Source organism: Daucus carota, chromosome 9 (genome assembly GCF_001625215.2).
Source record: "Daucus carota subsp. sativus chromosome 9, DH1 v3.0, whole genome shotgun sequence".
Lineage (NCBI taxonomy): Eukaryota > Viridiplantae > Streptophyta > Magnoliopsida > Apiales > Apiaceae > Daucus > Daucus carota.
Window position 1 is genome coordinate 32,198,620 of NC_030389.2, and position 12,139 is coordinate 32,210,758.

The 12,139-nt window shown below is 36.2% G+C and overlaps 2 protein-coding genes and 1 long non-coding RNA gene across 3 annotated transcripts; 1 reads left to right on the top strand and 2 right to left on the bottom strand.

Moving 5' to 3' along the window:
• Positions 1-844: 844 nt before the first annotated feature.
• LOC108201423 (non-specific lipid-transfer protein 1) lies at positions 845-1,225 on the bottom strand. The gene has a single exon (XM_017369708.2). The coding sequence runs from the start codon at positions 1,223-1,225 to the stop codon at positions 845-847; it is 381 nt and encodes a 126-aa protein (XP_017225197.2).
• A 2,717-nt stretch (positions 1,226-3,942) lies between these two features.
• LOC108201422 (receptor-like protein 46) lies at positions 3,943-5,712 on the top strand. The gene has a single exon (XM_017369707.2). It carries the CDS (start codon positions 3,943-3,945, stop codon positions 5,710-5,712), a length of 1,770 nt encoding a protein of 589 aa, XP_017225196.2.
• Positions 5,713-8,744: 3,032 nt separating this feature from the next.
• LOC135149201 (uncharacterized) lies at positions 8,745-10,414 on the bottom strand. The gene is made up of 2 exons (XR_010287440.1): positions 9,190-10,414; positions 8,745-9,070 (listed from the first exon to the last, which is right to left on the bottom strand). It is a non-coding gene; the product is annotated as an uncharacterized LOC135149201 (long non-coding RNA).
• Positions 10,415-12,139: the final 1,725 nt, after the last annotated feature.

The following is a 12,139-nucleotide window of genomic DNA, read 5'->3' on the forward strand; positions in this document are numbered from 1 at the left end:
AAGTCATGATTTGTTAAAGGGTGGTTTGAGTAGTGAAGTTGGCAAGCTCAAAGATTTGAGGATATTGAAGTTGTGAAGTGATTGGAAATATTGGATTTGAGAAATAATCGTTTACAGATGCAGATTCCAAGTGAGAGTGAAAGCTTGTCCAACATTTCCACTCTGGTGTTGAGCTAGAAGATAATATGTAGATCTCTCATCTAATGAACTGTGGGGTGACATTCCTGTATTATTTTGCACGCTAACTAGTTTCCTTGCACTAGGGGACAATAATTTCTCCGGCAAGTTGTCCAAGGACCTAACGAATATATCTCTATGACAACAAAGTTGATTTCCCAGAGTTTATTTCTGAATTATAATACCTTCAAGTTCTAAGTCTTCATAACAATTCTCTACATGGCTCAGTAGCACCCAACTCATTCTCCAACCAAAGTAAACTTCAAATTCTTGATCTCTCAAATAACAATAACAGAATCTTCCGCATTGTATATATACACATCATTAGTTCACAGTTATTTAGTTAGAGTTTATGATAGTAATACTGTCGAGCACAGAGAAATGTTGCAATGTGTGTAAATATATTTTATTCATGTAGCTATTTGAATAGTTTGGTTAAATACTCTTTCTTTGAGCTGTAACACCCGCGTACATATAGTTATCTCTTATTTATGGATAGCGCAGAAATACAGGTAGCTATAGCATTATTGTTTGTCCTCCAACTGCTTTTCCATGCAAGAGAGTGACATCAATTTACTCTGTGTAAGAGAAGCAAAATAAAAATCCATGAGAGCATATCGACTACTGTATTATTGTGGCAAGCTTTTAAAGATCAGATCAGAGTCACTTACGTTTTAAAATCGAATTCAGGATCAGCAGAGAATAGAAAAGGAAGTCCGCATTTTTCTGACAGAGAATCAAATCTTGGAATACGAGCAGCAGGTTTAGCATTAGCCCCATGATTATATCTGCTTTGTGAAGTTGCTTCCTGGACGCAAGAACACAATTGCCTCCTTTCTGCTCGTGTCTTGGCTGTTGCACGTAGTGCTCTATACGCATTGCAGCACTCACCAGATGGCTCTGATTGATCACCTCTGGTATAAACATTGCAGACAGCTCCTGTTCTCTGTTCCTCGGGTGCACCACATGTTAGAGCCTCACCCGGCTCCACCAGCATACGAGCCGCCACCACCACCAATACCACTGCCAAGTATGCAACCTTTGCCATTATTCTTACCAAATATGTAAAGATGTTGAGGATGATGTTAGAGTAGACCATGCAAGTATTTATAGGATGGTTAGCGAAAATCGGACTTGATAAATAAGGTTTAACTAACGGTTAGGATGTCAAATTTGGCTTTATCACATTACAAGTAGATTACTATTTCATGCATGTTTAACTGATTTAACATGCCTCTGGGAGCTATACGTTAAATGAATTAGGCAAAGTAGAAGAAATTGATGGGATTTAATCTTAAACTTCTAACTTGTTTTATTGTTTTAGTTGTTTTGTTTAAATAAATAGTTGTACGTTTGTCATTGTCAGCAAAGACTAGGTCTAGCCCAGGAGCGAGTTGTTAGGAGGTGATGCAGTTGGTTAGAAGTAGTGGAGCTTGAATAGGAGTGGCACCTATTTTATAGCCACTATCTTTCCCTCTGTCAGTAGTTTCGCTTATATATACACGTTCAGGATATACACTGAATGTATGGCCTTGTAATTCAGTTCTTTCATTTTCAGTAATATAACAAATCAAAGCGCTTTGCTCATATCTGTTGGTTTACGTTTCATTTACACCAGTAAACACACACAGGTCTTTTGACGTGCAAAACCAATATTAATCAAGTAAAGCCCAGGCCCAGAGGTCTTCTGTTGATCCTACACGTAGTATCAGAGCCTGGTTGTTTATGCCAAAATATATGTCGAGGTTGATGACTATATGGAGACATCAAAAGTCAAGGAGGGAACAATGAGTATAAACTATCCGATGTTGTCAAAATCCAACTACACGGCGTGGTCAATGAAGATGCAGGTCTTCATTGAAGCTCGGGGAGTTTGGGAGGTTGTGGAGCCTAGTGACCCGAAGGTGGATGTAACAAGACGGATGGATAAAATGGGATGTTCCCTCCTTGACTTTTGATGCCTCCATAGTCATCAACCTCGACATATATTTTGGCATAAACAACCAGGCTCTGATAACACGGCTCTGATAACACGTGTAGTTACAACAGAAGACCTCTGGGCCTGGGTTTGAGGCTCTGTCCATGAAGGAGACAGAGAGTTTGGACGAGTTTTACATGAAGGTAGGTGGTATTGTGACAAACATACGCACTCTGGGTGAACCGATGGAAGAGTCCTACATGGTGAAAAAAATATTGTGTGCTGTCCCACACAAGTTTGTACAAATTGCTTCTACGATACAACAATTTGGTAACCTTAAGACAATGACTGTCGAAGAGCTAATCGGGAGGCTAAAAGCTCATGAAGAGAGGGTTAGTGGGCATATTGAAGACAATGAGAATCAGCTGCTTCTAACTCAGAAATGGAAGGCAAGAGGCCGTGAAGGATCATACGGCAAAAATGATGGACGTGACAAGAGCAAAATAAAGTGCTATAACTACAACATCTTTGGACATTATGCTGCAGAATGTTATAAATATCGACGAGACAAAGTACAGAAACAAGAAGTGAACCTCGCACAAGTTGAGGAAGATGAACCAGCAGCTTTGTTATAGACAGAGTGGCGTGTCAGACGGGCAAATAAAACATGCCAGACGGGCAAAACGCAAAGCCAGACGAGCGGACCACAAGTTTAAGATTAAGGGGTTGATAAAAATCACGCAAGTAGATGAATCCTAGAAAACTGAAGGAACCGTCAGCCTCATGTCACGTCACATCTTTTGAGAAACAAATATAAAATATGTAGCGTGCAAATCGTGTTCTTGTCGGCAAACACGTTGAAAATTTAAGTTTCTAAGTTTATAACAATATCATTTAATGTTTATGAAAAAACACTTTATATATATTTTTTTGCTCAAATATAAATGCTCATTGGAAGATAGTATGAAAAAATGGTACGAATATTTATATGTACAAATAAATTTTAATAATAAAAAATATTTATAAACTTCTATATAATAAAATAAGATAAAATAATTAATAACATGATAATGTTTAAAATTAAATAAAGTCATTACAACACCATCAAACACATAAATAATATTTTAAGGGGTGTATTTAACTGGAATTTTAATAAATTTTATATGGTAAATTTTTTTAATGCATTGTATCTGATTTTGATTCTACGCGGATTCTAGATAAAAAATCCTCCTTGCTGACCAGCTACGAAACCTCAAACTCGACATCCTTTGGCTTGGAGTCTTGGGACTCCATTTCTGACTGTTGTAAGTGGACTAGAGTTGTTTGCAGTTCTCATGCTCGTGATGTAACAGCTTTGCAGCTTGGCGATCTCCATATGCGTGCTGGATACAATGAATACAGACCGCTGGATGTACGAATCTTGGATCCTATTTATGGCATTAGATCCTTAAGGTTTCTTAATATCTCCTACACTGGGATAGAAGGCGAAATTTCTGGTGAAGGGTTGGCTAATCTCACAAAATTAATTTACCTCGACATGAGGTAGAATTTTCTTAATGGCACAATCCCAGCACAACTTTTTCAGTTGCGGTTTCTGCAGTCTCTTGATTTGAGTGATAACTCATTAAAGGATGGTTTAAGTAGAGAAATTGTCAAGCTTGGAAATTTAAGGTCATTGAAGTTGGATCGGAATTCTATTGATGGAATCCCTGTCCAGATAGGAAATCTCACCAGATTGCAGCAATTTTCTATCAGCTGGAACAAACTTTCGGGTCCGATTCCAGATTAATTCAATTTTCAATTTGAAAGGATTGAAAAAATTGGACATGAGTAATAATTATTTAGAAATGCATATTCCGGATAGGATTGGAACCTTGTTCCACATTTCCATCTTGGATTTGAGCGGGAACAGTTTAACAGGATTAATCCCGCCATCAATACGGAACTTGAGCGAATTGGACACGCTTCAGCTGGAAGATAACATGCTTTCAGGAGAAATCCCTTCCTGGTTATTTGACATTGAGAGTTTGAAGAATTTGTATCTTGGAGGAAACAAGTTTCTTTGGAATAACCACGTCAAAATAGTTCCCAGCTGTATGCTTTCCCATCTCTCCCTCAAATCATGTAAAATATCTGCAGAGATTCCAGAATGGATTTCCACTCAAAAGAATCTTAATTTACTCGAACTGAGTGATAATCAGCTCACAGGAAACTTCCCACTTTGGATTGCAGAGATGGAAATTGAATATCTCCTACTGTCACGGAACAAACTAAATGGGTCAATACCTTTTTCTCTTTTTCAGTCTCAAAACTTATCCGTTTTGGATCTTTCAAGAAACAATTTCTCAGGGGAGTTGCCACAAAATGTCGGTCATGCTTTAAAGATGAAGGTACTAGTGCTTTCTGGAAACAGTTTTTCAGGGTCGTTCCCGAAATCCATCGCAGATCTCCCTTCACTAATGCTACTAGACTTGTCAAGAAACAGACTCTCTGGCAACACACTCCCGGTTTTCAAATCTAATTTGTCACCATCATATGTTGATCTGTCCTCTAATGAACTATCTGGTGACATTCCCGTGTCACTTGTCAGTGGAACTTTTATTCTTGCACTAGGGAAAAATAAGTTCTCTGGAAGCTTCCCTAGGAACCTCACTAATGATGTGCTCCTTGAATATCTTGATCTACATGACAACAACATTACAGGTTATTTTCCAGATTATTTAATTTCACAATTATCCAACCTTCAGGTTCTGAGTTTACGTAACAACTCACTATATGGCCCATTGCCGTCCAACTCATTCTATGGAAGTCGCCTCCAAATTCTTGATCTCTCAAGTAACAGTCTTGTTGGAAGTATCCCTACAGAATTGGGAAATCTACCGGGAATGAGTGGAAGACTCTCAGGATACATGGTCGGCTATACTATTGGTGAGCTAGAGTTGAACTGGATCGAGGCCACAGTTTCATTGTTTAGTGGCATGCACACCATTACAATCGAGATGAATGATTTAACAGTGAACTGGAAGAATGCCATGCAAGGTCTCTCAAGTCAGGATCGACATATTTATACTCTAATAGACTTGTCGAACAATAAGTTTTCAGGTGATGTTCCAGATTCATTCGGAAATCTCATAGGGCTGAAGCTACTCAACCTCTCCTACAATAAACTCTCTGGATATATACCACAAAGTTTTGGAGATCTAGAAAGTATAGAGGCATTGGACCTGTCTAACAACAATATCCCTGGTGCAATTCCACAATCATTTAGGAAGTTAGATCAACTATCCGTGTTTGATGTCAGTAACAACAAGCTAAGTGGTGAAATCCCGCGGGGTGGACAGATGGACACGATGAATGATCCGAGTTATTTTGCCAACAACAGTGGATTATGTGGGATGCAAATCAGAGTGAATTGTTCAAAAGACGAGCCAACACCCAATGATGGCGAAGAAGAGGATGAGGATGACCATGATGAAAAGGAGCCATGGTTGTTGTGGATAGGAGTGTGGATTGGATTCCCACTTGGCTTCATCTCATCCGTATTAACAGCATTTCTTGGTGGGTATTTTGTTATACCAATAGCAAAGTACCACTCGATCCACTACAGGCACAGATGAGTGCAGTGTGTTATCTAGGACTTGAAGCCCTTGATTACATTGCCCAGGTTATCTTTGTTCTGAAATAAAAACATTGCGGGTTGTAATTATATTATGATGTGATTTGCTAATTTTAATTCTCATGCTCTATAAAATGTTAGCGCCGCTTCCTATCTTTTTGCATCAAATAATTCATGAATAAACATATTATATAGAAAAGATTATCACTAAAACTCAAAATAATTAAATTTTGGCATTTTCTTGTACCTAAGATTATCAGGTGATGTCTGTTTCACAAGTATATATACTCTATTAAAATACTATGATAATTTCTGTACTAACTACTTGAGCCTGTTTACTACTCTTCTACCCACTGTGCTTTTGGAAGAGTTGTGGCCTCTTATAAGCCACAGTAGCCAGAATGAATCAATGCATCAACTTGAACTGTGTTAGATTTGGGATCCAAAACCCAATTACTTGACATTGGAGCAACACTATACGATTTTTGACACGAAAGTATGTGAAAAATCTTTAAACAACAAAAGAACAGGATCTTGTGCAACATTTTTCCATTTCTTGCGATCAGTCTTGTTTAAGTGATCATTAATACTTTTTACGTCCTACTGGAAATATGTCTTGCAACTTGCAACCTTAAATGGCAATTCGTCGGCTCATTTAAACCACTTGTAGACCAAAAGTTCCGTGTGATACAAGTAAATATATCCTTCTACCTATTAGTATTATCTATCGTAAAGATGTGTGATGAATTTTATATTAGTTGTTTGAATTAAATTTAATCGACATATTAATTATTTATTATTTCTTCCGTAAATTATTGAACTTAGGAATCGACTACTTTGTGGTGACCTCATATCAAAAATTAAAGAAATGTGACTTTTTGGCGTGGAGCTTGAGTGCTTGACTCACTCAAAACTGGAAGTCGAAAGTGAGTGTTTAAAGAATTGTTGCTTCTCTGTTTCTATTAGTGTCATTATCTTGATTGCTTGGTCGATCATTGGACACATATAACAACAATATCTATGGTAATATTCGTAGTTGTTAGGAAGTTATTCTATCTGGATTTTTAATAGCGGAGCAGATATCTGGTTTTAGTTGCCCCCGAGGATGACAACATCGAACTACATTACAATTCTATTTGCTGACAACTAAGGACTGTAAGAGAAGGAAAAGAGAAGTCATCAAAAAGAACACCAGTAACTTCTGTGTAAGTTGCACTTGCACATGTATATATCATTCACCGTTAGAATCATTCAACTGAAATAAATAAAAAATTCCCACAAAAATTCTTAGGCAATTTGCCTAAGAATCTCACAAATAAGAATCAACTTCAGTATCTTGATCTCCATGACAACAACATATCCGGTGATTTATCAGAATTTATTTCTCAACTATCCTATCTTCAAGTTTTGAGTCTACGTACCAACTCTGTGCATGGCTCGCTGTCATCTAACTCTTTTTACAACCAAAGTAGCCTCCGAATTCTTGATCTCTCAAGTAACAATCTCGTTGGAAGTATCCCTTCGGAGTTGCGAAATCTAGTAGAAATGACTGACATCGGTTCTTTCTTTCTAATAAGTATGCGTATCGATGAAATAGAGGTAAACTGGATTGAGTCTACAGTTACATTACTAACTGGCATGTTTACCTCTGTAATTGAGATGAATGACTTGACAGTAAACTGGAAAAATGCTGAACAAGGCATCTCAAGTCGTAGCCGTCATATCTATTCTTTCCTGGACTTGTCAAGCAATAAGCTGTCAGGTGACATTCCAATTTCATTAGGGAATCTCAAGGGACTTAAGTTACTCAATATTTCCAATAATAAACTTTCTGGACACATACCACAAAGTTTTGGCGATCTTGAGAGTATAGAGACCTTGGACCTATCAAGAAATAATATCGTTGGTACAATTCCACAATCGTTTACAAAGCTAAAGCAGATATCTGTGTTAGATGTGAGTAACAACAAGCTAAGTGGTCAGATACCACGGGGTGGACAAATGGACACGATGAATGATCTGAGTCATTTCGCTAACAATAGTGGATTATGTGGGATGCAAATCAGGGTGAAATGTTCGAAAGATGAGCCAACACCAGATGATGCACAGGAAGATAATGGTGATGGTAAACAAGCGCCATGGTTCTTGTGGACAGGACTGTGGATTGGATTTCCGCTTGGCTTTGTTGCATCAGTATCGACAATATTTCTTAGTGGATATTTTGTTATACCAACATTAAAGTACCACTCACTTCACTATAGGCATAGATAAATGCAGTGTGTTATCGGGCACTTAAAGCCCCTGGACTACTACAAATATTTAGCACGGTTCATAAATTACTTTGTGTAGGTTGTTATCTTTGTTCTCAAGAACTTATAGCGAGTTGTAGCTATAATTATTGGATCATATTGTACTGTGCTACTTTAAGTATCCTATCATGTATATATAATGTAATTTATGAATAAAACATGTATGTTATGTAAGATTTATAGAAATGATTATCAAAAAACTCTGAAGGAAGCTTGGAGATCTTCTATTACTTTCTCGATTTTGATTTCACCAGTTCATGAAAACCTTCAGAATGATTCTTAACTCAGGAGTCCTTGAGATCATTCTGCATCTGTGAGTCATCTCACTTATAAATCAGGAGCTCATGTCAATAATAATTACTGTTAAGTGACCACTTTTCCTAAAACCTCAAGGGTTATCGACCGGAATTCTTCTTAAGTCAGTTAACTTGAGAAGTTCAATGCTCAAAAGGACAGGCAACTTCAAACTCTATAATCTCTATATATCTGAAATAGAAATCCCAGATGAAGAAGCACTCTTGGCAATATGTGCAGAAGTAGGGAAGAACACTGTCCCGCATCAGATGAATGAAGCAATAAGCATGTATTGGCCACATTAATCAGAGAAAACATGTTTCAATTGTTCCAAAGGAAAAATTATTGATGAGGAAGTGCTTAGGTTGTGTTCACTTGGGGTGAATAGAATGAAGGGAGAATGGAATGAATTTTACATTCTAAAATGGTGTTGATCAAAGAAAATGTATATAATTTTCATTCCTTCAATCATTCCAACCTTACTATTTTAACTATAATTATAACCCACATGTTTTGGAAGGAATGCTCATTCCATTTGAACATTATGTTTCTTCACAATCTTTCTCACAAAAAAATTAACTACATTCATATTTTGTCACCATTATCTCATACTTTCTTCTTTCTCCTTAAAACTTCTATATAATTTTTCATTCCATTCTCCCCTCATTCCATTCCATGAAGTGAACACAGCCTTAGTATACAAAAATTTGGCACTGAAGTACCTCCTGATCACGCCACCATCTTTTGTCTTCTCATCTGCATATGAAGCATAAACATCAGGTTCATGGAAATGTCGGTCTTCTGAGGTATAAAAATCACCTGGGATGTCATAAAAGCTTAAGGCGACATAGCAGGTTGTTTCATAAGGAGAAAACCTCTTCTCAAGTGGCCTGCAGCCGTAGGTTATAATACAGAGTTGTTGCTTGCCATCAGAGTCCTGAAACGCAACAATGTAGTCGGTGGAACACTGTTTGAACATGTAGGTGAACCTAGAATATCGTAAAACTTCCAGGAAGGCTTTGTCAGGTGCCAAGTATGGTTGCATAAATTCTTCACCACGGGAGGTCATCTTTGATGCACAGACATAACTAACAAGCTGATCGGGGAGTATACCAAAAGCCAAATTACCGATTATTGGATTACATATGTAACGAAATTTTTGTTGACCGAATGTAAAATGTGCAGGAGTTGGACTATTAAAATATGTGTGTATAGCCCATTGATGTGTTTGTAGATTGAAGGACGAGAGTAGTCTAGTAGTAGCAAAATAGACTATTTGCTCTTGTTCCATGACAAGATAAGAAACCCCATCAGCATAATAATGAAACTCTAATGCATCATCTTCTGGATTGGGCAACACTTGCCAAGTCCCGTCAGCAGGAGAAAAGACTTCAAATATGGTATCGAGAAAGCACCCAGATAGAATATAGAGTTTGTCATTGGCGACAAAAACAATCGGAAAAAGCTTTAACTCATGCATGGGATTTTTAATTTTAGTTAAAGTTTAAAATTCGTAATGACATTGTCTTCACTAGGTTCTATACTCATAAGATCCTTTTCTTCCATGGTATAAAAGCTAGTGTATTTATTACCCGACGACAATGCAAGTCCATAGAAATATATCTTGGAACCTAATTTTATTTATGCACTTGAAATAATTGTCTCCTAAATGCGAATCTGTGGGGAAAACAAGAAGAGGACGCAAGTCATGAAGATAAGTAGAGTCGGAGCTACAACTATTGCTACTAAATCGCGGGTGAAGTAGTGGATCCATTCTATATAAAGCAAAGCCCCCATTAAATAGTTTTGCAAGCATATAAATAAATTGATTAGAATCAGAGTACAGAGCTTTGAAATTAGGAGATTGTATAAGATCATACCATGATTTCTCCACACAAGTGCATTGTGCTAGAGATTTTGGAGGTAGTCTTTTCAGGATTTCTGCCAAGAGGTGTTCTGAATCAAAAGCACCAGCCATTGCTTTTGTCTATCGATATGTCAACACCCAACACCCCTGTTTATATATAAAGGCATCATCTGACTTTGAATTCGAATTAAAGTCGGATTAGGGAGAGCTTTCTAATCCGAATAGGATACTGTGAACCTCAAAAAGTCAAAATCTTCGATTTTCAGACCCTATATTTATCTTTTATTGAGTATGTTGTTAAGTGACAAAGGGAGCACGTAGAATCAATCAATCAATGAATCAATATCAATATACTTATATAAAGGAGAAGCGAGGAGCGTGTATGTGGCGCCTCTCACATTGCTTCGTTCTATTTTTCTAATTTTTTGGAATTTTTGGAAGAAAAATACCAAAAATTAGAACTACCTTTTTTAGTTTCAGTTATATTAGAAGCAAGTTTCAGAATCTGATTTTGTTTTAGATTATTTATGGAAGTAGTTTGGAAGTTTTAATTTGATTTTGTTTCAGATTATTTAATTATGGGAAAGAGTAACACACAAGTCTCTCTGCACCTATAGATACCCCTGTAGATTGTATTGTAGGGTTTTGAATCATCTAAACACAACCTCCACTATTTCAATTTCAATCTGATTTTGTTTCAGATTGTTTAATTATGAGAAAGAGTAGAATACAAGTTTCTCTGCATCTATAAATACCACTACAGATTGTAGGGTTTTGGATCATCTAAACACAACCTCCTCTCTTTCAATATCATAACCTACCTCTCTATGGTGATAGTTCTCTTGCTCGATTTCTAACTCGGTGGTGCCGTTCTTCTGCAACGTTAAGTGATGGATGTTTATACAGTATTAAACCTATAAATACCCCTATAGATTGTAGGGTTTTGAATCATCTAAACACAACCTCCTCTATTTCAATTTCAATCTGATTTTGTTTCAGATTGTTTAATTATGAGAAAGAGTAGCACACAAGTTTCTCTGCACCTATAAATACCACTACAGATTGTAGGGTTTTGGATCATCTAAACACAACCTCTTATCTTTCAATACCATAACATACCTCTCTATGGTGATATTTCTATACAGTATTAAAAAAGAAAGGTTGTTACAAGTAAATGTAGTTATAGACCGCTATGTAGAAGTCGACAAATCCAAACACAGAAAAAGAATATAGTCTTGACATTATATTGATTGATGATATCAATAAATTAACTATTAGTGATTTATGTTGGTTGGTTATTCTTTTATAATATTTGTTTTGTTCATCGGACATGTTTGTTGTTGTTAATTTTTATATGATTTACTTTGTACACAGGAAAAAATTATTCATGCATAATCTGTTTGCTCCCGTTCAAGCAACTTTTAAGTGAAGGCTGTTTATACAATATTAAAAAATAAAGATCATTACAAGTAAGGGTAGTTTTAGACCGCTATCTCGCGGATTTAAGTTAAATGTTTTTGTGCACAATCAATCCAAAAAAATTGGAGGAAGGTGACAATGTAAGAACATGTGATTGCTATTAAAAAAACAAAAACAAAATTAAGATTCGTCGTGCTTTAAATTGTTAATACGTGTATAAATTTATTTACATTTTTTCACCATGAATTATATTCTAATTTTGCAATTTTATATATTAGTATTGATATTACATCAATATTTTTATAATATAAAATTTATTTTATCCTACAAATATTAATTTTGGGACATTAATATACATTTTATAGACAACCACAAAATTATTTTATTCTACAAACATTAATATTAAATTATTATTATAATTTTTATAGGCCGCCGCAACGCGCGGCTTCTCAACTAGTTATTTTAAATTAATAAAAGTTTATGATATTTTTAATATTTTGGTCTTAAACCGAAACCAAACCGAACCAAACCGTTAAGAA

What these genes read in the sequence shown, in the direction of transcription:
- LOC108201423 (XM_017369708.2), bottom strand. Translation starts at nt 1,225, where the DNA reads ATGGCAAAGGTTGCATACTTGGCAGTGGTATTGGTGGTGGTGGCGGCT.
- LOC108201422 (XM_017369707.2), top strand. Translation starts at nt 3,943, where the DNA reads ATGCATATTCCGGATAGGATTGGAACCTTGTTCCACATTTCCATCTTG.